At 54.4% G+C, this 21,026-nt stretch overlaps 1 protein-coding gene across 1 annotated transcript in view; it reads right to left on the bottom strand.

Annotated features, from left to right (window-relative positions):
* Window positions 1–21,026, bottom strand: part of LOC147693211 (NACHT, LRR and PYD domains-containing protein 3-like) — a 187,135-nt gene that overhangs the window by 21,029 nt on the left and 145,080 nt on the right. The window contains exons 4-5 of the mRNA XM_086933609.1: window positions 17,539–17,685; window positions 5,051–5,077 (exon numbers count right to left, since the gene is read on the bottom strand). Coding sequence (XP_086789735.1) covers window positions 5,051–5,077; window positions 17,539–17,685 — 174 coding nt within the window. The remainder of the gene's footprint in view (window positions 1–5,050; window positions 5,078–17,538; window positions 17,686–21,026) is intronic.

Raw genomic sequence — 21,026 nt, 5'->3', positions numbered from 1 at the left:
AGACTGCGGACGCAGTGTTGGCGGGAGGATAGTGGTGGAGCTGTGCTGTGGGTGCAGTATTGGCAGGAGGACAGTGGTGGAGCTGTGCTGCGGATGCAGTGTTGGCGGGAGGACAGAGGTGGCGCTGTGCTGCGGATGCAGTGTTGGCGGGAGGACAGTGGTGGCGCTGTGCTGTGGATGCAGTGCTGGCGGGAGGACAGTGCTGGCGCTGTGCTGTGCATGCAGTGTTGGCGGGAGGACAGTGCTGGCGCTGTGCTGTGCATGCAGTGTTGGCGGGAGGACAGTGGTGGCGCTGTGCTGTGGATGCAGTGTTGGCGGGAGGACAGTGGTGGCGCTGTGCTGCGGATGCAGTGTTGGCAGGAGGACAGAGGTGGCGCTGTGCTGCGGATGCAGTGTTGGAAGGAGGTCAGTGGTGGCGCTGTGCTGCAGAAGCATTGTTTTCGGGAGGACAGTGGTGGCGCTGTGCTGCGGATGCAGTGTTGGCAGGAGGACAGTGGTGGCGCTGTGCTGTGGATGCAGTGCTGGCAGGAGGACAGTGGTGGCGCTGTGCTGTGGATGCAGTGTTGGCAGGAGGACAGTGGTGGCGCTGTGCTGTGGATGCAGTGCTGGCAGGAGGACAGTGGTGGCGCTGTGCTGCTGATGCAGTGTTGGCAGGAGGACAGTGGTGGCGCTGTGCTGCGGATGCAGTATTGGCAGGAGGACAGTGCTGGCGCTGTGCTGTGGATGCAGTGTTGGCAGGAGGACAGTGGTGGCGCTGTGCAGTGGATGCAGTGTTGGCAGGAGGACAGTGGTGGCGCTGTGCTGCGGATGCAGTGTTGGCAGGAGGACAGTGGTGGGGCTGTGCTGTGGATGCAGTGCTGGCAGGAGGACAGTGGTGGCGCTGTGCTGTGGATGCAGTGTTGGCAGGAGGACAGTGGTGGCGCTGTGCTGTGGATGCAGTGCTGGCAGGAGGACAGTGGTGGCGCTGTGCTGCTGATGCAGTGTTGGCAGGAGGACAGTGGTGGCGCTGTGCTGCGGATGCAGTATTGGCAGGAGGACATTGGTGACGCTGTGCTGTGGATGCAGTGTTGGCAGGAGGACAGTGGTGGCGCTGTGCAGTGGATGCAGTGTTGGCAGGAGGACAGTGGTGGCGCTGTGCTGCGGATGCAGTGTTGGCAGGAGGACAGTGGTGGCGCTGTGCTGCGGATGCAGTGTTGGCAGGAGGACAGTGGTGGCGCTGTGCTGCGGCTGTAGTGGTGGTGGGAGGACAGTGGTGGCGCTGTGCTGTGGATGCAGTGCTGGCAGGAGGACAGTGGTCGCGCTGTGCTGCTGATGCAGTGTTGGCGGGAGGACAGTGGTGGCGCTGTGCTGTGGATGCAGTGTTGGCAGGAGGAGAGTGGTGGCGCTGTGCTGCGGCTGTAGTGGTGGTGGGAGGACAGTGGTGGCGCTGTGCTGTGGATGCAGTGCTGGCAGGAGGACAGTGGTCGCGCTGTGCTGCTGATGCAGTGTTGGCGGGAGGACAGTGCTGGCGCTGTGCTGTGGATGCAGTGTTGGCAGGAGGAGAGTGGTTGACCTGTGCTGCGGATGCAGTGGTGGCAGGAGGACAGTGGTGGCGCTGTGCTGTGGATGTAGTGGTGGCGGGAGGACAGTGCTGGCGCTGTGCTGTGGATGCAATGGTGGCAGGAGAGCAGTGCTGGCGCTGTGCTGCGGATGCAGGGGCAGGGGTGGCAGACAGCAGGGGTTGTAGTGTTCCTGGGGGGCCGCCTGCAGATGTAGAGCAGCTGTGCTGACAGGGTGCTGAGAGAGACTGCGGACGCAGTGTTGGCAGGAGGACAGTGGTGGCGCTGTGCTGCGGATGCAGTGGGGGCAGGAGGACAGTGGTGGCACTGTGCTGCGGATGCAGGGAGCAGTGGCTCACATGGGGGTGCATTGCTGGCTGCCCGGTGAACGGTAGCATGAACTAGTAGTACCTCTGTAGGACATCTTGCTTTCCAAGGAAGAGGTGTGGTGCAGCGGTCAGGGATCCTAACTCCATGCTACGGTGTTCACGGTTCGATCCCCGGCGCCGGCCGCAGGTCAGCCCAGCACCGTGTGACTCTGGGCAATAGCTTGCTTAATCTTCCTGAGGGCCCCCAGCGCCGGGACACCTCTTCTGTGCTTTACAAATACTGGTATTTCATTTGATTTCCCAGGAGCTGTGAAATGGCGCAGGATGTGACCGCGGGCGGATATCGCGCTCGTTTGGTGAAAGTTTCCACAGTATCCCGCATGCACAGGTGTCTCCTAAGAGATAAAAAATATCTGTTAGCGACGTATGCCCTGTCCATGAAATACAAGCAACATGCTCGAGTTCCATCGCTGACCAGATATCGCCTCTGGAAATATCGTGATACAAAAATATTGAATGGAATATTGAAATATAAAATATTGGGACATAAATATCGATGTCAAAAATATCCTATACTGATAATAGTGAATACAAAAATATCAGGAACAAATATTGTTGGCATTTATATCGCTGTATACAATATCCTCTACGGACAGACTCCTCCCTATGAACAGACTCCAACCTACAGACAGACCCTCTTTATGAACAGACTCCCACCTACAGACAGACGCCTTTCTATGTTGAGGCTCCTCTCTATGGACGAACCACTCTCTATGGAAGGACTGAAGACTCTGTCCGTAGACAAGAGTCTGTTCATAGAGAGGACTCTGCTCATATAGAGGAAATATCTGTCCGTAGGGAGAAGTCGGTCGAGAGAGGAGTCCATTCCTTAGAGCGGAGTCTATTCTATAGAGAGGAGTCTGACCGTAGGAAGGAGTCTGTCAATAAAAAGGGTCTGCCTGTACGTAGGCGGTACGGACAGACTCCCATTTCTAGGGACAAACTCCTAACTATGGACAGACCCCTTTCTATCAACAAACTTCTCTGTATGGACAGACTCCGCTCTATGGACAGACTCCTTTTTATGAACACACTCCCATATAAGAACAGACACCTCTCTATGGACAGACACCCTCTCAATTATCAGATCCCCCTCTATTGACAGACTCCTCTGCGAGCAGTCACTGCTCTATTGACAGACTCCTCTTTATGGACAGACTCCTCTCTTTAGGACAGACTCCTCTCTATGGTTAGACTCCTCTCTATGGACAGGATTCTCTCTACGGACAGACTCCTCTCTTTAGGACAGCCCCACTTGCAGATTGTTAGAAGCGGCTGTCTCTAGTTGGCAGAGGTATACACTTCTGACAAATAGGGACACACCTTTTCTAGTCAGGGCAAGGGGATCACACACTTAGATAACCCCTGCTCACGCCCTTGGTAGCTTGGCAGAGCAGACAGGCTTATCTCAGAGGCTGTGTGTTAAGCATTTATGACCACATACAGTAATAAAGTGAATACACTACAAATGGACACGACACAGTAGTATTATAAAAATAAGGATTTTTATATAAGGCTTAGCACAAGACCAAATAACGACAAAAATATACCAGTCTTAATAAATACTCTTGGAAGGAAAAATAATAGTTCAAGCACGGTTTCTTCTTAGCACAAAGTCTTTAGTATCAAAAACAACTCTTCTTCTTTAAAACACAGTTCTTGGCAACAATGTAACCCACACGGGAGTCACACGACGTCGAGGCAAAGTTAATCCAAAGGTTCGGCGTCGACCGCGAGGAGCGCTACGTCGAGCCCGGAGTCGCACAGACCCCCAGCAACACAGTACCTTGGAAAAGTGAAGCACTCGATGATCAGCGGCGTCGAGATGTCCGGCGTCGCGTCTTCGGCGTCGATCGGGCCTCGGAGTCGGGGTGATCTGCAGCAGCGTCGACCGAAGTCAGGCGGGAGCAGCGCTCACGAGGTGAAGCAGGATACGGCGTCGTCGATGTCGATGTTGCAAGAGTGAGCAGCGCTCACGGCGTCGAGAGGGCTTGGCTTCGATGCGATCAGCGGCGTCGTCAACACAGGGTCACTTGGACCTGGAGCCGAACTCGCTACTCACTGGCGTCGCTACTGGCGTCGATCAGGCCCAGCGGCCGGCGTCGAAGGTGCGGGACACTGGAGCCGTTACTCACGATGTCGAGCTGGATTCGGCGACGTCCGTCGGCGTCGAGATTGCTGGATTCTTCAGAGGTGCTGGATTTCAAGTTCCAGCAACAAGCACTTTCAGCAAAACAAATGAAGTCCTTTGACCCTGTGACTTCAACAGGAGGCTGGCACTTCTTCCAGCCCTTGGAGATTTTCGTAGCAAGCTTGAGAGTACACACTTAGTTCCTCTCTCCTGGTTCCTTGGCAAAAATAAAGAAGCAACTGCAGGATTCCCCCAACAAACAGCACTCTGGCAGAAGGGGTAGGCAGTCCTTAGATCAGCAGGCTTCTTGTCCTTGGTTCAGGTTTCCTTGTCAGAAGTGATCTAATTTCTTGGTTCAGGGGTCCTTCTCTTATACCCCTTTTTGGCTTTGATCCCTTTGTCCATGCAGGGGAATTTCCCCCCATCCTGGGTTTGTTGTGGGTGTTGCCAGGCCAAGGCACCTGGCCTATTCACTGGGCAGGGCAGAGTCCTCAGCCGCCCAGCAGGAGCGGAGCCAGCATTGTCACTGGCAGGGGCAGGGCCATCAGTTGCCCGGCAGGAGGTGGGGCCAGGATCGTCCCTGGCAGGCACAGAGCCATCAGCCGCCTGGCAGGGGGGTGGAGCCAGCATTGTGTCAGGCCAGGCAGGCTATCAGGAGCTACTCTTCCCCTACTCTCAATGCAGATGTCCCACTCACCCCACACTGACTCATCAGATCTCTGGAGCCACCCAGCCCCTGTCACACACACACCAAACCAGCAGAGACCGGTAGACAGTTAGACAAGAAAATAGTCACTTTCTAAAAGTGCTATTTTCAAACACAGAGTCTAAAAACCATCCACCCAAACGGATGCGTTATTAAACCCTGAGTTCAGGGATACCAAACTCGACATTGCACCATGCGCCCCGAGCCCGCTAGGATTATAGCATTAATAACCCCGGCAGCCCATTCTAACTGATGGAGAGCAGGTTACCTTACAATAGTGAAAAACGAATATGGCTGTAATTCACTATTAGGACATGCCAACCTTGTCAGCCTTGTTCTACCTTATGCTTACAATGCACCCTGCCCGTGGGCCTACCTTAGGGGTGACTAATATGAAGTTAAGGGAAGGTTTAGGGACTGGCAAGTAGGTGTACTTGCGCAGTCCTCGTGACAGTCAGACTGCACGTGGTCTAGCAATGGCAGACCTTCAGACATACTTTTACTAGGCCGCTCTTGTGGGTGGCACAACACGTGCTGCAAGCCCACTAGCAGCATTTGTATTTACAAGCCCTGGCACTCCTGGTGCACTTTACTGGGGACTGACAGTAAACCAAATAAGCCAAACATGGAATTCAATCGATACAACAATTTCACATAGGGAGCACTTGCACTGTGGCACTGATCAGCAGTGGCACAGTGCCCAAAGCATATACCAGCAAAAACATCGTAAACAGTGGAGGCAAACAGAAAAAATGGAGGAGAGACTCATGCCAATGATGCCAGGTCTAACACAGATGAACAGGCTGCGCTCCTCCTTCACACAAATGACTTATCACCTCCACATTGTCATTGCAGCCATCTTGGACCCAGGGCAGGGGAGTCAGGAAGTTCCAGGCACTTCTAAACAACTCTCTAAAAGCTTCTCCCACCTTCCAGAGGAAGGGAACCAGGTATAAAAATAGGGCCCTCAGCCCCACCTTTCAGCTCAGTTTCTGGACCTGCGGAAGGACTCTCAGTGGACTGCCTGCTGCTGTGACCTGCTGCATACTCTGCAGACTGCCTCGCTGTACCTAGAAGGACTCTCAGAGGACTGCCTGCTGCTGTGACCTGCTGCATACTCTGCAAGACTGCCTCGCTGCACCTGGAAGGACCCTCAGAGGACTGCCTGCTGCTGTGACCTGCTGCATACTCTGCAAGACTGCCTCGCTGCACCTGGAAGGACTGCTTTGCTGCCTCGAGCCTGCCTTGAGCCCTCAGAAGCCAGCCGAGCTGTTAATCCCCTTTGGTACAAGACACAAGGGAAACCCAATAAAGCAATTGGTCAGGGACCATGGGTACATACAGTATTTCTAAAGACAGCGGTCCCTAGACAGTAAAGGATACAAAAGAGAAATAAATATAGATCAAATGATTTCTATATTCTTTGTCCAGACGGACAGGATTTAATATATCATATGTTTAAGTAGTCAGTTATCTATACAAATCCAAGTGGGACACAGCCTGTGTGCTACTACCTCATATAGACAAGTGTGACATACAAAAAGGGGGAGTGTCAGGCAAGGGGAGAAAGTCTGCGTACAATCAAATTTTGCAGGCTAATATATCGTAAATACACTATTGTGACATATCATATAGTATAGTCAAAAACATATAGTGTATATGGTGTCGACGACGTTTCGATCCCTATGCTAAGATGAGGGGATCATCCTCAGGACATTGTAATTCATGCCTGTGTTAAATTCCCTCATCTTCTTCAAGCCCAGATAGAAATTAAAAAAATATCACATAGACAATACATAAACACGGATTGACAATTGGGGAAAAAGGGGGAAGAAAAATGGGGAGAAAAGAGGTATATAAATCATATAAACATAATGTATATAATTAAGACAGGCATGTGTGACAAGTGAGTATCATAATACTGATCCATGTGACAGGGTGCCCTAATATCAACATTATTTACAATACATGTGGAATAAATTACATTACAAGAGGGTTGGACGAATTTCTCTGTGGAGGAACGATATGGTATGAGGGAAATTTCAGCTGGTGTGGGAAGGCCCGATTAAATAGATTCACACATGGCACGCACCTGAGAAGAATGCCCGTTGGTGCTACCGGACCTGCGCTGCTATGATGCGATAAATCGTAGCCAAGGCCAGTACCTAAGGAATTATACATGGCCAAAGAACCGTGAAAAATTTTAAAAGTGGGGGCGCGGGTGAAATTAACAATGCCTAAAAGGATCAAGGAGTGCGGTGCAACGAGGCGGATCATGGCGCTTACCTACGAAAATGCCGGAGTGACAATAGTCGTACGTGGAGATAGCCGGTTAAGTTTAAAAAAAACCCATTTATTCTGCAAATGAAAGAGGCATATAGGGGCAGATTTACAAGCCCCTTGCGCCTCTTTTACGCCGCCGTTGCGTCACTTTTGTGACATAACAGCGGCGCAAAAGATGCGCCATGGTGCGGGGTATTTACAACGTGACACATCTGGGAGATGCGTCACGTTGTAAAGCCCTGCGCAGGGGGGGTGTTCCGGAGCAGGAACACCTCCTAAAAGTGGCTGAGTGAAATCTACAAGATTTCACTCAGTCACTTAGGGGCCCATGCTGCGTCAAAACTCTGCGCCTGCTTGAAGCAGGCGTAAGGATTGACGCAGCATTAACAAGATAGGGCACACTAGAGCATTGCTGGAGCTGCGTCGCGCTTGCGATGCAACTCCAGCAATACGTCACTTTTCGGCACAGATGCGTAACGCATCTGTGCCGTTTTTGCCCCATGGTGCCCCGCATGGTAAATGCGGCGCATCCATGGTGGCGGAGGCGTGGCTCACAATAAGTGGCGCATCCCTGCTGATATGCAGGAATGCGCCACTTATTGTAAATATGCCCCATAGTGATTAAAACGCTACATGGAACATCGAGCAAGCAGCAGAGGCTGGTGGTGTCCTTACCGTCATACAACGGCGCGCTGCGTTCTCGATGCAGGTTTGAGATGAGAATCCGGTAGCTGGGGAGGGGGAATTAGAGTTAGGGAATGGAATGGAATGGGACCGTACTGAGGCATGCGTTTTGGTGGCCTACGTGCCGCTTACCTTAGAATCCGTAAACTCTTGTTAAGGTGGCAGAATTTAGCCTAAGGAGAGAGAAACAAGAGGGAATGAGGAGCCGGTACGGCCGTCATAATTTATATATTTATTTTTAGGGCAGATGGAAACAACCACTACTCTTACCGTGTGGTTGATGAGCAGTGGGCCTAGAATGGGGTCCAAGCCGACAGTCGAGACGATGCTCAGAGTGACTGTAAGCGGCTTGGAACTGAAACTCCATTAAGTTTGGGCCGATCATGTGACAGTGACCATGTGACCGGGCGAAGGTCACTAGCTTTTAGGCTAGGAGAAGTGAGCTAATGAGTCGGCCATTTTAGAAGGGTGTAAAGTGATGGTCTCATGCTTCTGCATAGGGAGAGGTAAACTAATGAGGCGGCCATTTTGGAAGGTGTTGTTTAAGGCATGAATAAGTCCAACAAATGAGTGAGTCATCCAACTACTACCAATAAAACAATTAAATTACATACATATAGAGTTATACAGGACTATGATAGTGTAGCAGTGTCATATTCAATTAATCCAGAAGAAATTGCATGGTCATAGCAAAGAAGTCCAATCTTCGAGACGGTCGAGACCATTGTGGTTGCTTTTAGTCTTAAGTATCCATTTGAGCTCTTCCTTGTTCATGAGTCTGTTGAGATCTCCGCCCCTTGGTGGGACTTTTATTGCGTCAATGATTGTCCATTGTAGATCCATTTCGGTACGATCTTTTTCGATGAAAACGGTCCACAAGAGGCGCATTAGGTGTTTTACATCGAATCCTGCCATAGTGCCTGACGCGGGGTGGGACTTCCGTTTTTGGAGGGAAGTCCAACCCGCCGCCGAGCTGGGATTGGCTAAGGGTCCCGCTCTGGCCGGAGGAAGAAGCAGTCTGCCGAGAGATGGCCTCTCGCGGCCCGGGGCTCCGGTGAGTTATGGAGAGCCCCGGGGCTGCCACCAAGGAAGAGAGAAGCGCTGCTGCTCCTGGAGGGAGCAAGGTGCCAGGTCCAGGCGGCCCCGTCTGGCAGTGGGCCGCTCCAACGATCGGCCCCCATAGTTTTAGGCTCCACCGATGGCCCCTGTGTTCCTTTGGGCATCGGGGCACATTGCCGGTGCCCTCCCCCCCCCCCAGTGGTGCTGGCTTAATTTTGGGGTGTCTAAGAGGGTAGAGCGGCCCCAGGTTGCAGCGGGCCGCTCCCCCCCCCCAGCGGGCAGCATTGTTTCTCAAGCCCACGAGGCTCAAAGGGGGCAGTATATTTCTAGAGCCCACGAGGCTCCACGCACACGGGGGCATTTGTTTTTGCTCCCACGTTGTACCACAGTCAGTTTTTGTATGTAGAGCCTGAGAGGCTCCAGGGGACACAGTTGTTCATTTCTTTCGAGCCCACGGGGTTGCAACAGTTGGCGCAGTTTTGCCCCAGGGCCCCTATGTGTTTTTAGAGCCTAGAGGCTTCCAAACCTGTGGCACAGTTCTGTCCTAAGGGCCCGTGAGGGCCCAGGTCACAGTTTGCTTCACAGCAGCCCAGCAAGTAGTGGGCTGCTGCACCGTTTAGGTTTTCTTTCTAGGGACATGTACTTTGGACTCAGGAGTGAGTCGCACTCCTTCGCCCCTACTTTTGCCTTCCACAGCTGCACAGCACTTAGTGCCAGCTGCAGCTTTTGAGGCCCTGTTCTTGTCCTCAGCTGCCCAGCAAGTAGTGGGCAGCCGCTACGTTTAGGTGCAGTGGTGGAACATGGACCCTAATGTGATTTATGCGCTATTTCTTTTTGGGAGTTAGGAAATGTACTGTGTGTAGTATGTTTTGTGCACCCTGTGTTCTGATACCTCTAGATATGGTTTATGCTTAGGTGGTTGTTTTATCTAGTATGGGTTATACTAGTGAGTTCATGGTTCCCTGCATGATATATGCCTAAGGTGGTTAGGATTGTGTAGGAGGTACTTACCTTTTACCAGTGGTTGCTGGTTGTGTGCTACATTTGCTATTTGGTGCTACAAGTATTATATGTTCTAAGTGCTAGTTCTACCAAGTGCCTATTCCTGACAGTGGTCCATGAGGCCCTGTCCTATGTGCATAATCCCCTGTAAATTCTGCCCGTGCCAGTGGCACAGTGTAAATTACGAACTGAGTGCAATACACACCTGTGATCCTCTGCACCTGAGGAGATCTGTCCAACATTAGAGAGAGAAGATGCACTGAAGACTAGAACTGAGTGCAATACACACCTGTGATCCTCTGCACGCGAGGAGATCTGTCCAACAGCAGAGTGAGAGAAGATGCACTGAAGACAAGAACTGAGTGGAATACACACCTGTGATCCTCTGCACCCGAGGAGATCTGTCCAACAGCAGAAGAGTGAAGATGCACTGAAGACTAGAACTGAGTGCAATACACACCTGTGATCCTCTGCACCCAAGGAGATCTGTCCAACAGCAGAAGAGAGAAGAAGCACTGAAGACAAGAACAGAGTGCAATACACACCTGTGATCCTCTGCACCTGAGGAGATCTGTCCAACAGCAGAGTGAGAGAAGATGAACTGAAGGCAAGAACTGAGTGCAATACACACCTGTGATCCTCTGCACCTGAGGAGATCTGTCCAACAGCAGAGTGAGAGAAGATGCACTGAAGACAAGAACTGAGTGCAATACACACCTGTGATCGTCTGCACCCGAGGAGATCTGTCCAACAGCAGAGAGAGAAGATGCACTGAAGACTAGAACTGAGTGCAATACACACCTGTGATCCTCTGGACCCGAGGAAATCTGTCCAACATCATTGAGAGAAGATGCACTGAAGACAAGAACTGAGTGTAATACACACCTGTGATCCTCTGCACCCGAGGAGATCTGTCCAACAGCAGAAGAGAAGATGCACTGAAGACAAGAACTGAGTGCAATACACACTTGTGATCCTATGCACCTGAGGAGATCTGTCCAACAGCAGAGTGAGAGAAGATGCACTGAAGACAAGAACTGAGTGCAATACACACCTGTGATCCTCTGCACCCGAGGAGATCTGTCCAACAGCATTGAGAGAAGATGCACTGAAGACAAAAACTGAGTGTAATACACGCCTGTGATCCTCTGCACCCGAGGAGATCTGTCCAACAGCATTGAGAGAAGATGCACTGAAGACAAGAACTGAGTGTAATACACACCTGTGATCCTCTGCACCCGAGGAGATCTGTCCAACAGCAGAAGAGAAGATGCACTGAAGACAGGAACTGAGTGCAATACACACCTGTGATCCTCTGCACCTGAGGAGATCTGTCTAACAACAGAAGAGAGAAGATGCACTGAAGCTTAGAACTGAGTGCAATACACACCTGTGATCCTCTGCACCTGAGGAGATCTGTCCAACAGCAGAGAGAGAAGATCCACTGAAGACTAGAACTGAGTGCAATACAGACATGTGATCCTCTGCACCCAAGGAGATCTGTCCAACAGCAGAAGAGAGAAGAAGCACTGAAGACAAGAACTGAGTGCAATACACACCTGTGATCTTCTGCACCTGAGGAGATCTGTCCAACAGCAGAGTGAGACAAGATCCACTGAAGACAACAACTGAGTGCAATACACACCTGTGATCCTCTGCACCCGAGGAGATCTATCCAACAGCATTGAGAGAAGATGCACTGAAGACAATAACTGAGAGCAATACACACCTGTGATCCTCTGCACCTGAGATCTGTCCAACAGCATTGAGATAAGATGCACTGAAGACAAGAACTGAGTGCAATACACCCCTGTGATCCTCTGCATCCGAGGAGATCTGTCCAACAGCATTGAGAGAAGATGCACTCTAGACAAGAACTGAGTGCAATACACACCTGTGATCCTCTGCACCCAAGGAGATCTGTCCAACAGCAGAAGAGAGAAGAAGCACTGAAGACAAGAACTGAGTGCAATACACACCTGTGATCCTCTGCACCTGGGGAGATCTGTCCAACAGCAGAGTGAGAGACGATGCACTGAAGAAAAGAACTGAGTGCAATACTGTTAGACCCGGCCTCGTGGCGTGGGCCTCCCTGACCCTTAGCGTCCCAACCATGACCCGTGCACCACACAAGATCCCTGGTTGTCACTGCCCTATCCGACCCACTCCCCCCATGACCCCACAGACAGGACAAGACTTCCCCGTACCCGCCATCTATCCTCCCGGTGCCAGACGCCCCCACACCCCATCACACCCGAAGGCCTCCGGTAACCATTCCCCTATACCTAAAATGGCCGACCCCGGCCCCAGCGAGACCTAGGCCCTAGACGCGCCATGCCCGGCTTGGGGGTAGAGAGCTCCCCGTGAGCAAGATAGGGCGGAGTCATTTCAGTCACACCTCTGACCTCCTCTCGGGAGATGGGTTTCGATCGCCCCTCCGGCCTCCCTGGGGGCTGGTTCCACGCTGGGTGTCTGGGATCCCTTCCAGATGCAACTTCAAAGAATCAAAGGGCCGGGTGGCAGGAAACCCCGACAAGCGGCCCCCAGGCGCTAAGACCCCTACCTGCGAGGACTCCGGACTTCAAAGGGGAACAGGACTATAACAAGGGGTGCTCTGGAACTATCAGGCAGTTGAATCCTGGAAGAAGAGAGCCCTGCTGACGTGGTCGCGGCTCGACGAAACATCGAAGAAGGACGCTACCATCCGAGCCCTTGAACCTTGAGAACACCTGAGCCCTGCTGATTGGATCGCGGCTCTCCAAAGATCGTAAGACCTCCTGTTTATTCCTGCTCAAGCCCTGCTGACTGGATCGCGGCTCTGAGAATATTCTGGTCCAGCTGGACCCAAGATCTTACCGTATCCCCCGGCTCGGGGATTGAGAGCTGTGCGCCGGATACGCTGTTGCATTTGACCCTGAACATTGAGACTGTCCCGCTACCCCTATCCTTACCGAGACTCTATGAACACTTGTTCTGCTTGTAAATACATGACCTGAGGATCATAAAGATCCAGATATTCTGATCGATAAAAGAACCGTTCCTCAGACCTACTGTGTGGTGTCCCTTTGTCTAGTGGTGCGAGCTCAGCGCGTGCGATCCTAGAATACAAGATTCTCCCCCTGAAGGGTCTCCCGCCAGTGCTCGGCAGTGTTCCTAGGAGAGGTGGGTCACGGGGTGGTCAGAAGCGTATCCTGTGCCCCCCTGGGATCGCCCCTTCTAACAAATACACACCTGTGATCCTCTGCACCTGAAGAGATCTGTCCCCACAGAGAATGAAGAGGGCCTGGGAGCCTCCCCACAGAATGAAGAGGACCACGGAGCCCCCCGCAGAGAATGAAGAGCGCCTCAGAGCCCCCTGCAGAGAATGAAGAGGGCCTCAGAGCCCCCGCAGAGAATGAAGAGGGCCACCGAGCCCCCCACAGAGAATGAAGAGGGCCTTGGAGCCACCCCAGAGAATGAAGAGTGCCTCGGAGCCCCCCGCTGAGAATGAAGAGGGCCTCGGAGCCCCCCCAGAGAATGAAGAGGGCCACCGAGCCCCCCCTGCAGAGAATGAAGAGGGGCACCGAGCCCCCCGCAGAGAATGAAGAGGGCCTCGGAGCCCCCCGCAGAGAAGGAAGAGGGCCTTAGACCCCCCCCAGAGAATGAAGAGTGCCTCGGAGCCCCCCGCAATGAATGAAGAGGGCCTTGGAGCCCCCCGCAGAGAATGAAGAGGGCCTCGGAGCCCCCCCCCGCAGAGAATGAAGAGGGCCTCGGAGCCCCCCCTACAGAGAATGAAGAGGGCCTGGAAGCCCCCCACAGAGAATGAAGAGGGCCTCAGAGCCCCCCCGGAGAGAATGAAGAGGGGCTTAGAGCCCCCCCTGCAGAGAATGGAGAGAGGCTCAGAGCCCCCCGCAGAGAATGAAGAGGGCCTTTGAGCGTCCCGCAGAGAATGAAGAGCGCCTCAGAGCCCCCCGCAGAGAATGAAGAGGGCCACCGAGCCCCCAACAGAGAATGAAGAGGGCCTTTGAGCGTCCCGCAGAGAATGAAGAGCGCCTCAGAGCCCCCCGCAGAGAATGAAGAGGGCCTCGGAGCCCCCCGCAGAGAAGGAAGAGGGCCTTAGATCCCCCCCCAGAGAATGAAGAGTGCCTCGGAGCCCACCGCAGAGAATAAAGAAGGCCTTTGAGCCTCCCGCAGAGAATGAAGAGGGCCTCGGAGACCCCCGCAGAGATTGAAGAGGGCCTCGGAGCCCCACCAGAGAATGAAGCTGTCTCGGAGCCCCCCCAGAGAATGAAGAGCACCTCAGACCCCCCCCCAGAGAATGAAGAGGGCCTCGGAGACCCCCGCAGAGAATGAAGAGGGCCTCGGAGACCCCCGCAGAGAATGAAGGGGGCCTCGGAGCCCCCAACAGAGAATGAAGAGGGCCTCGGAGCCCCCCGCAGAGAATGAAGAGGGCCACTGAGCCCCCTGCAGAGAATGAAGAGCCCTCGGAGCCCCCCGCAGAAAATGAAGAGCGCCTCGAAGCCACCCCAGAGAGAATGAAGAGGGCCACAGAGCCCCCCACAGAGAATGAAGAGGGCCTCGGAGCCCCCCCAGAGAATGAAGAGGGCTCCGGAGCCTCCCACAGGGAATGAAGAGGGCCTCGGAGCCCCCCCGCAGAGAATGAAGAGGGCCTCGGAGCTCCCCGCAGAGAATGAAGAGGGCCTCGGAGCCCCCCGTAGAGAATGAAGAGGGCCTCGGAGCCCCCACAGAGAATGAAGAGGGCCACGGAGCCCCCCACAGGGAATGAAGAGGCCTCGAAGCCCCCCGTAGAGAATGAAGAGGGCCTCGGAGCCCCCACAGAGAATGAAGAGGGCCACGGAGCCCCCCACAGGGAATGAAGAGGGCCTCGGAGACCCCCGCAGAGATTAAAGAGGGCCTCGGAGACCCCCGCAGAGATTGAAGAGGGCCTCGGAGCCCCACCAGAGAATGAAGCTGTCTCGGAGCCCCCCCAGAGAATGAAGAGCACCTCAGACCCCCCCCCCCCAGAGAACGAAGAGGGCCTCGGAGCCCCCCGCAGAGAATGAAGAGGGCCTCGGAGACCCCCGCAGAGAATGAAGAGGGCCTCGGAGACCCCCGCAGAGAATGAAGAGGGCCTCGGATCCCCCCACAGAGAATGAAGAGGGCCTCGGATCCCCCCACAGAGAATGAAGGGGGCCTCGGAGCCCCCTGCAGAGAATGAAGAGGGCCTCAGAGCCCCCCGTAGAGAATGAAGAGGGCCTCAGAGCCTCCCACAGGGAATGAAGAGGGCCTCGGAGCCCCCCACAGAGAATGAAGAGGCCTCGAAGCCCCCCGTAGAGAATGAAGAGGGCCTCGGAGCCCCCACAGAGAAAGAAGAGGGCCACGGAGCCCCCCACAGGGAATGAAGAGGGCCTCGGAGACCCCCACAGAGAATGAAGAGGCCTCGAAGCCCCCCATAGAGAATGAAGAGGGCCTCAGAGCCCCCCACAGAGAATGAAGAGGGCCACGGAGCCCCCCGCAGAGAATAAAGAGAGCCTCGGAGCCCCCCCTTCAGAGAACGAAAAGGGCCTTGGAGCCCCCCGCAGAGAATGAAGAGGGCCTCGGAGCCCCCCACAGGGAATGAAGAGGGCCTCGGAGCCCCCCACAGAGAATGAAGAGGCCTCGAAGCCCCCCGTAGAGAATGAAGAGGGCCTCGGAGCCCCCACAGAGAAAGAAGAGGGCCACGGAGCCTCCCACAGGGAATGAAGAGGGCCTCGGAGCCCCCCACAGAGAATGAAGAGGCCTCGAAGCCCCCCATAGAGAATGAAGAGGGCCTCAGAGCCCCCCACAGACAATGAAGAGGGCCACGGAGCCCCCCGCAGAGAATAAAGAGAGCCTCGGAGCCCCCCCTTCAGAGAACGAAAAGGGCCTTGGAGCCCCCCGCAGAGAAAGAAGAGGGCCTCGGAGCCCCTGCAGAGAATGAAGAGCGCCTCGGAGCCCCCGCAGAGAATGAAGAGGGCCACGGAGCCCCCCGCAGAGAATGAAGAGCGCCTCGGAGCCCCCGCAGTGAATGAAGAGGGCCACGGAGCCCCCCGGAGAGAATGAAAAGGGCCTCGGAGCCCCCGCAGAGAATGAAGAGGGCCTCGGAGCCCCCACAGAGAATGAAGAGGGCCACTGAGCCCCCCACAGAGAATGAAAAGGGCCTCGGAGCTCCCCCCCTGCAGAGAAGGAAGAGGGCCTCGGAGACCCCCGCAGAGAATGAAGAGGGCCTTTGAGCCCCCGCAGAGAATGAAGAGGGCCTTGGAGCCCCCCGCAGAGAATGAAGAGGGCCTCGGAGCCACCCCAGAGAGAATGAAGAGGGCCTCGGAGCCCCCCATAGAGAATGAAGAGGGCCTCAGAGCCCCCCGCAGAGAATGAAGAGGGCCTCAGAGCCCCCCGTAGAGAATGAAGAGGGCCTCGGAGCCTCCCACAGGGAATGAAGAGGGCCTCGGAGCCCCCCACAGAGAATGAAGAGGCCTCGAAGCCCCCCGTAGAGAATGAAGAGGGCCTCGGAGCCCCCACAGAGAATGAAGAGGGCCACGGAGCCCCCCACAGGGAATGAAGAGGGCCTCGGAGCCCCCCACAGAGAATGAAGAGGCCTCGAAGCCCCCCGTAGAGAATGAAGAGGGCCTCAGAGCCCCCCACAGAGAATGAAGAGGGCCACGGAGCCCCCCACAGGGAATGAAGAGGGCCTCGGAGCCCCCCACAGAGAATGAAGAGGGCCTCGGAGCCCCCCCCCGCAGAGAATGAAGAGGGCCTCGGAGCCCCCCGCAGAGAATAAAGAGAGCCTCGGAGCCCCCCCTTCAGATAACGAAAAGGGCTTTGGAGCCCCCCCGCAGAGAATGAAGAGGGCCTCGGAGCCCCCGCAGAGAATGAAGAGGGCCACGGAGCCCCCCACAGGGAATGAAGAGGGCCTCGGATCCCCCGCAGAGAATGAAGAGGGCCTTGGAGCCCCCGCAGAGAATGAAGAGGGCCTCAGAGCCCCCCCCGCAGAGAATGAAGAGGGCCACGGAGCCCCTCACAGGGAATGAAGAGGGCCTCGGATCCCCCGCAGAGAATGAAGAGGGCCTTGGAGCCCCCGCAGAGAATGAAGAGGGCCTCAGAGCCCCCCCCGCAGAGAATGAAGAGGGCCACGGAGCCCCTCACAGGGAATGAAGAGGGCCACGGAGCCCCTCACAGGGAATGAAGAGGGCCTCGGAGCCCCCGCAGAGAATGAAGAGCGCCTCGGAGCCCCCGCAGTGAATGAAGAGGGCCACGGAGCCCCCCCGCAGAGAATGAAAAGGGCCTCGGAGCCCCCGCAGAGAATGAAGAGGGCCTCGGAGCCCCCACAGAGATTGAAGAGGGCCTCGGCGCCCCCCGTGTCTCACTGACATTCCTCGGCCTTGTATCCAGCAGTCGGTCTCGTAACAGCAGGGAGACTGGTGGGGTAGGCGGCCCTCACTGGAAGGGACAGACCTGCCTTCTAGTTAAGATCTATTCCACTTTATCTCAAATACCTGAGAAACCAGCTTTAAAAAGAGCCCTTCGGCACCATGACAGGGGCTTCTTTCATGACCATGGATTGGGGATCGGGTACCCCCACTTCACAAACCAGACTTAATTCACAAATGTTATTAATGGGTGCCTTTATCAAGACATTAACAGAAAAGAGGCAATCATGTAAACATCTCAAGGCATTTTTAAAATATATGTGTGAGCCCCACCTACAATGTATATTTAGAAATCAATGACGTGATAAGAACTGCTCAGCTCTGTTTGAGGCCTTCACACAACTTCTTCACTGCAGTGTCTCCCAGCTCGTAATTGCGGCTCAGGTTGAGCTCTGTGAGAGATGTGTTTGTTTCCAGGGCAGAGGCGAGGTCTTCGCAGCAAGAACCAGTGAGTGAGCAGAGAACCAACCTGCAGGAGAGAAGAGAAACGGAGAGGAGTAAAACAGAACACACACAGGGGGGTCACAACTTCAGTTTTATCTTCATTTCCTTCCCGTCCTTGACTTACTCCCGTCTAGTGACGCACCCCACCTTACACATCCAGCCACGCCCTGTTTATAAAGGAATCTCATGGGAGGTCTCAGACTGGCAGAGGCGGAGCTAACTGGAGATAAATTAATTAATGCGTGTTTTTTGCTGGACACTCTGCTGCGGTGTGAATAGTGAACTCACAACTTTGGCAGTCGTTGCGGCGACCAGCCTATTAATACACTGCTTGTAATGTCTGTAAGATAAACGTGTATTCTCATCTCCCTCAACAATAACAATAATAATAAAATCCAGAGCATGAATGAAAGGCTTGTTTTTTAAAACCATCATTGGTAAAATACCACATCAGTAATGATTTACATTTTTAAATTTGTAATGACCTATGCCTGTCATAAAAAGCAAATTAACATCCGCACAGCCTGCCAAGGCCAGACCTATTGGCTTTGTCAGTGCTTTTTTATTGTACTTGAAGCACACCAGGGAAGCGCAAGTGATTCCTGGCTTTCTCTCAATCTCTCAGTTTTCCTATTCTCCCCCCTCTTCTGGTGCTCTCTCCCCCCCTCTGGTGCTCTTTCCCCCCCCCTCTCTTTTCAGATGCCCCCCCACCCCCCTCCCGCTTCATTGTTAGCTCCGCCTGGATCTCCATCGGGTGATTACCCGTGCGTTATAAATCCTGATCGATCGATTGATTGATCGATTGGTTGATTGATTGGTTGATTGATTGATTGATTGATTGGTTGATTGATTGAGAGGTGTCACCGGAGAGGCTGCTCTCTGTCAATCAATCCTTCACCCTCTTCACTCAGAGAAAAGGTCTTTATAGAGGGTGAGTTTCTGACTGAAGCCTTTCACCCCCAGCCTTCACCCCGTAGAAAGATCTCAGCAGAGAGGCCACGTTGTCATAAAACCGAAGTGTTCCCTCTGTATGGAGTTGTGCAAGAAAGAGCGAGTCTGTCATCAAACTCCACCATACACATTCTGTGCCCTGTTAACACACGCTACCGCGGGGCCGGGCCTTTCTCTAAACCTTGCACACAGACCCTTGAATCTGTTCAGATATCAGTAGAGAGCTGGCTGTGCGTGAACCCATCCTGACCCTGTGTTCACTCAGAGAAAAGGCCTCTGTAGAGGGGTGAGTTACTCACTAAAGCTTTTCCCAATCACCCTTTATGCATTCGAGAGGTCACAGCAGAGAGGACACCAAGCGTTCGCCCTGGATAGAGTTGTAAGAATAGAAGTCAGTATTTCATCAAACTCTGCCCTATAAATCTGCCCCTGTTAATATGCGATAACTCAAGGCCTCGTGCGCCTCTGACGGCCTTCTACACAGATCCTTGTGGAGAGTTCGCGAGCGCATGAACTGGAGGTTTCACCCCCTCGGGTGCACGCGTGGGGTTGTTTTACTCGCTCTGGAGGCCTCCTGCAGACTTCTTGCAGACCTAGCACTTAAAGTTAAGAAAACATCCATATATCTGTTTTAAGAGAGAGTGTAACGGTGCAAAGCTGATGAATATTAAGAGGACGGGACATGTAGCCGCCGGCATTCCTTTTACCCTGTTCCATTTTGTTTAACTGAGCTCTAACTATTCTTGGTTCCTGGGGGGCGGAGCTAGCCGGCGCCGATGGCGGACGTGTGAGCTCTCGGCTCCTCGCTTAAGCCCCTTAAAAATCCTGCAAACTATCCTGCTACATGCCGAATTGACTGGGTTCGGTGCCTGGTGACCCCCGGTGGCCCCCTGACCCGATTGGAAGGCCCGGAGTGCCGGTGGCTGTGAGTACCGACCCGCACGAGGTTGGCGACGGAGAGAGGTGCGGACCAGGCCTGAAGCCGCGGACTGCCCTGTAGTGCTAGCCGCACGACGTCACCTGACGTGCGGCCCTGACACCCGGAGGAGCCGGAGAGCGCACCCGCGGACACTGGGGCGGAGCACGATTCGCATGCCCGACAAGGCTCGTTTGGAAGAACAGGCGCGGGGAAGATAACTCTGCAGGGTCGCTAACATTAGTGCGCCAGTCAAGGCCGGACATTGTGCTGAGCGGGTGGCGCACCCTGACACGAGGAACACACCGGAGGTTACTCCTGCGACGCAGACGCCATTTTGAGCCCGCCAGTGCCGCCGTAGCGGGGACTGCGGAGGGTGAGGTACCCTACGCTTGCGGCTTTTGCTGGACATTCCCAGGGTGGGCTCCGCTCTGGTGCTGAGCTCACACCATGGGGAAGAACGAGGCAACGCAAGCGAAACTCTCGTTCGACCGCCGGAAAACGAGGGGGCCGGAGTCACAGGCGGCGGAGTCCTCCCCGAAGGGTGGTGCGACGTCCTCGACCCCTGCGGACCTTAGAGAGCTGCTAGCAGCGATGGAGAAAGGGATCCAGAACAGCATAGAAGCAGTGGGCTCCAAGATCGACGATTTATCGTACCGCATGGATCGCATGGCGGAACGTGTGGACAAGCATGCCGAACGCCTCGACATGGCGGAACGGCGCTCCACGGAAGCGGAGGAGGCGCAGACCGAGTGGGACAAAGACCGTCGACAATTCGGCAGGTTGCTCCAAGTGATCAGAGATAAGACCGAGGACTTGGAAGCGCGCTCCCGCAGATCGAACATACGCATAACGGGTGTGGCGGAATCAACGCAGACAGGCAAGATGGAGCTCTACGTGGAACGCCTGCTGAAAATGCTACTTGGGGAGGAGGCCTTCTCCCCAATGTTCATAGTGGAGAGAGCGCATCGCACTTTGGGCCCTCAACCCCAACCTGGTCTGCCACCCCGACCCATCATTGCCAAGCTCCTAAACTACAGGGACAGAGACACGGCCCTGCGACTGGCTCGGGAGAAAGGACAACTGCAGGTGGAGGGCATGAAGATATCACTGTACCCCGACTTCACGGCCAAGGTACAGGAGGAACGCCGCCAGTTCATACCGCACAAGAAGCAGCTACGCGAGCTGGGCCTAGACTATGCGATGCTGTACCCGGCCAAATTGAGAATTAACACTGGCGGGAAATCGTACTTCTTTACGGACCCGAAGGAACTGCAGAAATCACTGAAAACTTGGGCCAAAGAACGCAAGGAACATCGACAGCGACACGGCGAGGAATTGGGGGAGACGTCTCCGATGGAGGAACAAGACTGAAGCGTCACGCCTGCTTTCCTCCCTGTCATAACGTAACTGTTGAGTAAGACTCGGTGGATGCACTCGGAGTCTCCCGGTTGTGGGCTGTGGCCCGGACTAGTCTAGTAACAATGGCCGGGAGACGG

The sequence above is a fragment of the Lissotriton vulgaris genome, chromosome 8 (genome assembly GCF_964263255.1).
Source record: "Lissotriton vulgaris chromosome 8, aLisVul1.2, whole genome shotgun sequence".
Lineage (NCBI taxonomy): Eukaryota > Metazoa > Chordata > Amphibia > Caudata > Salamandridae > Lissotriton > Lissotriton vulgaris.
This window is presented reverse-complemented; position numbering and strand designations above follow the sequence as displayed.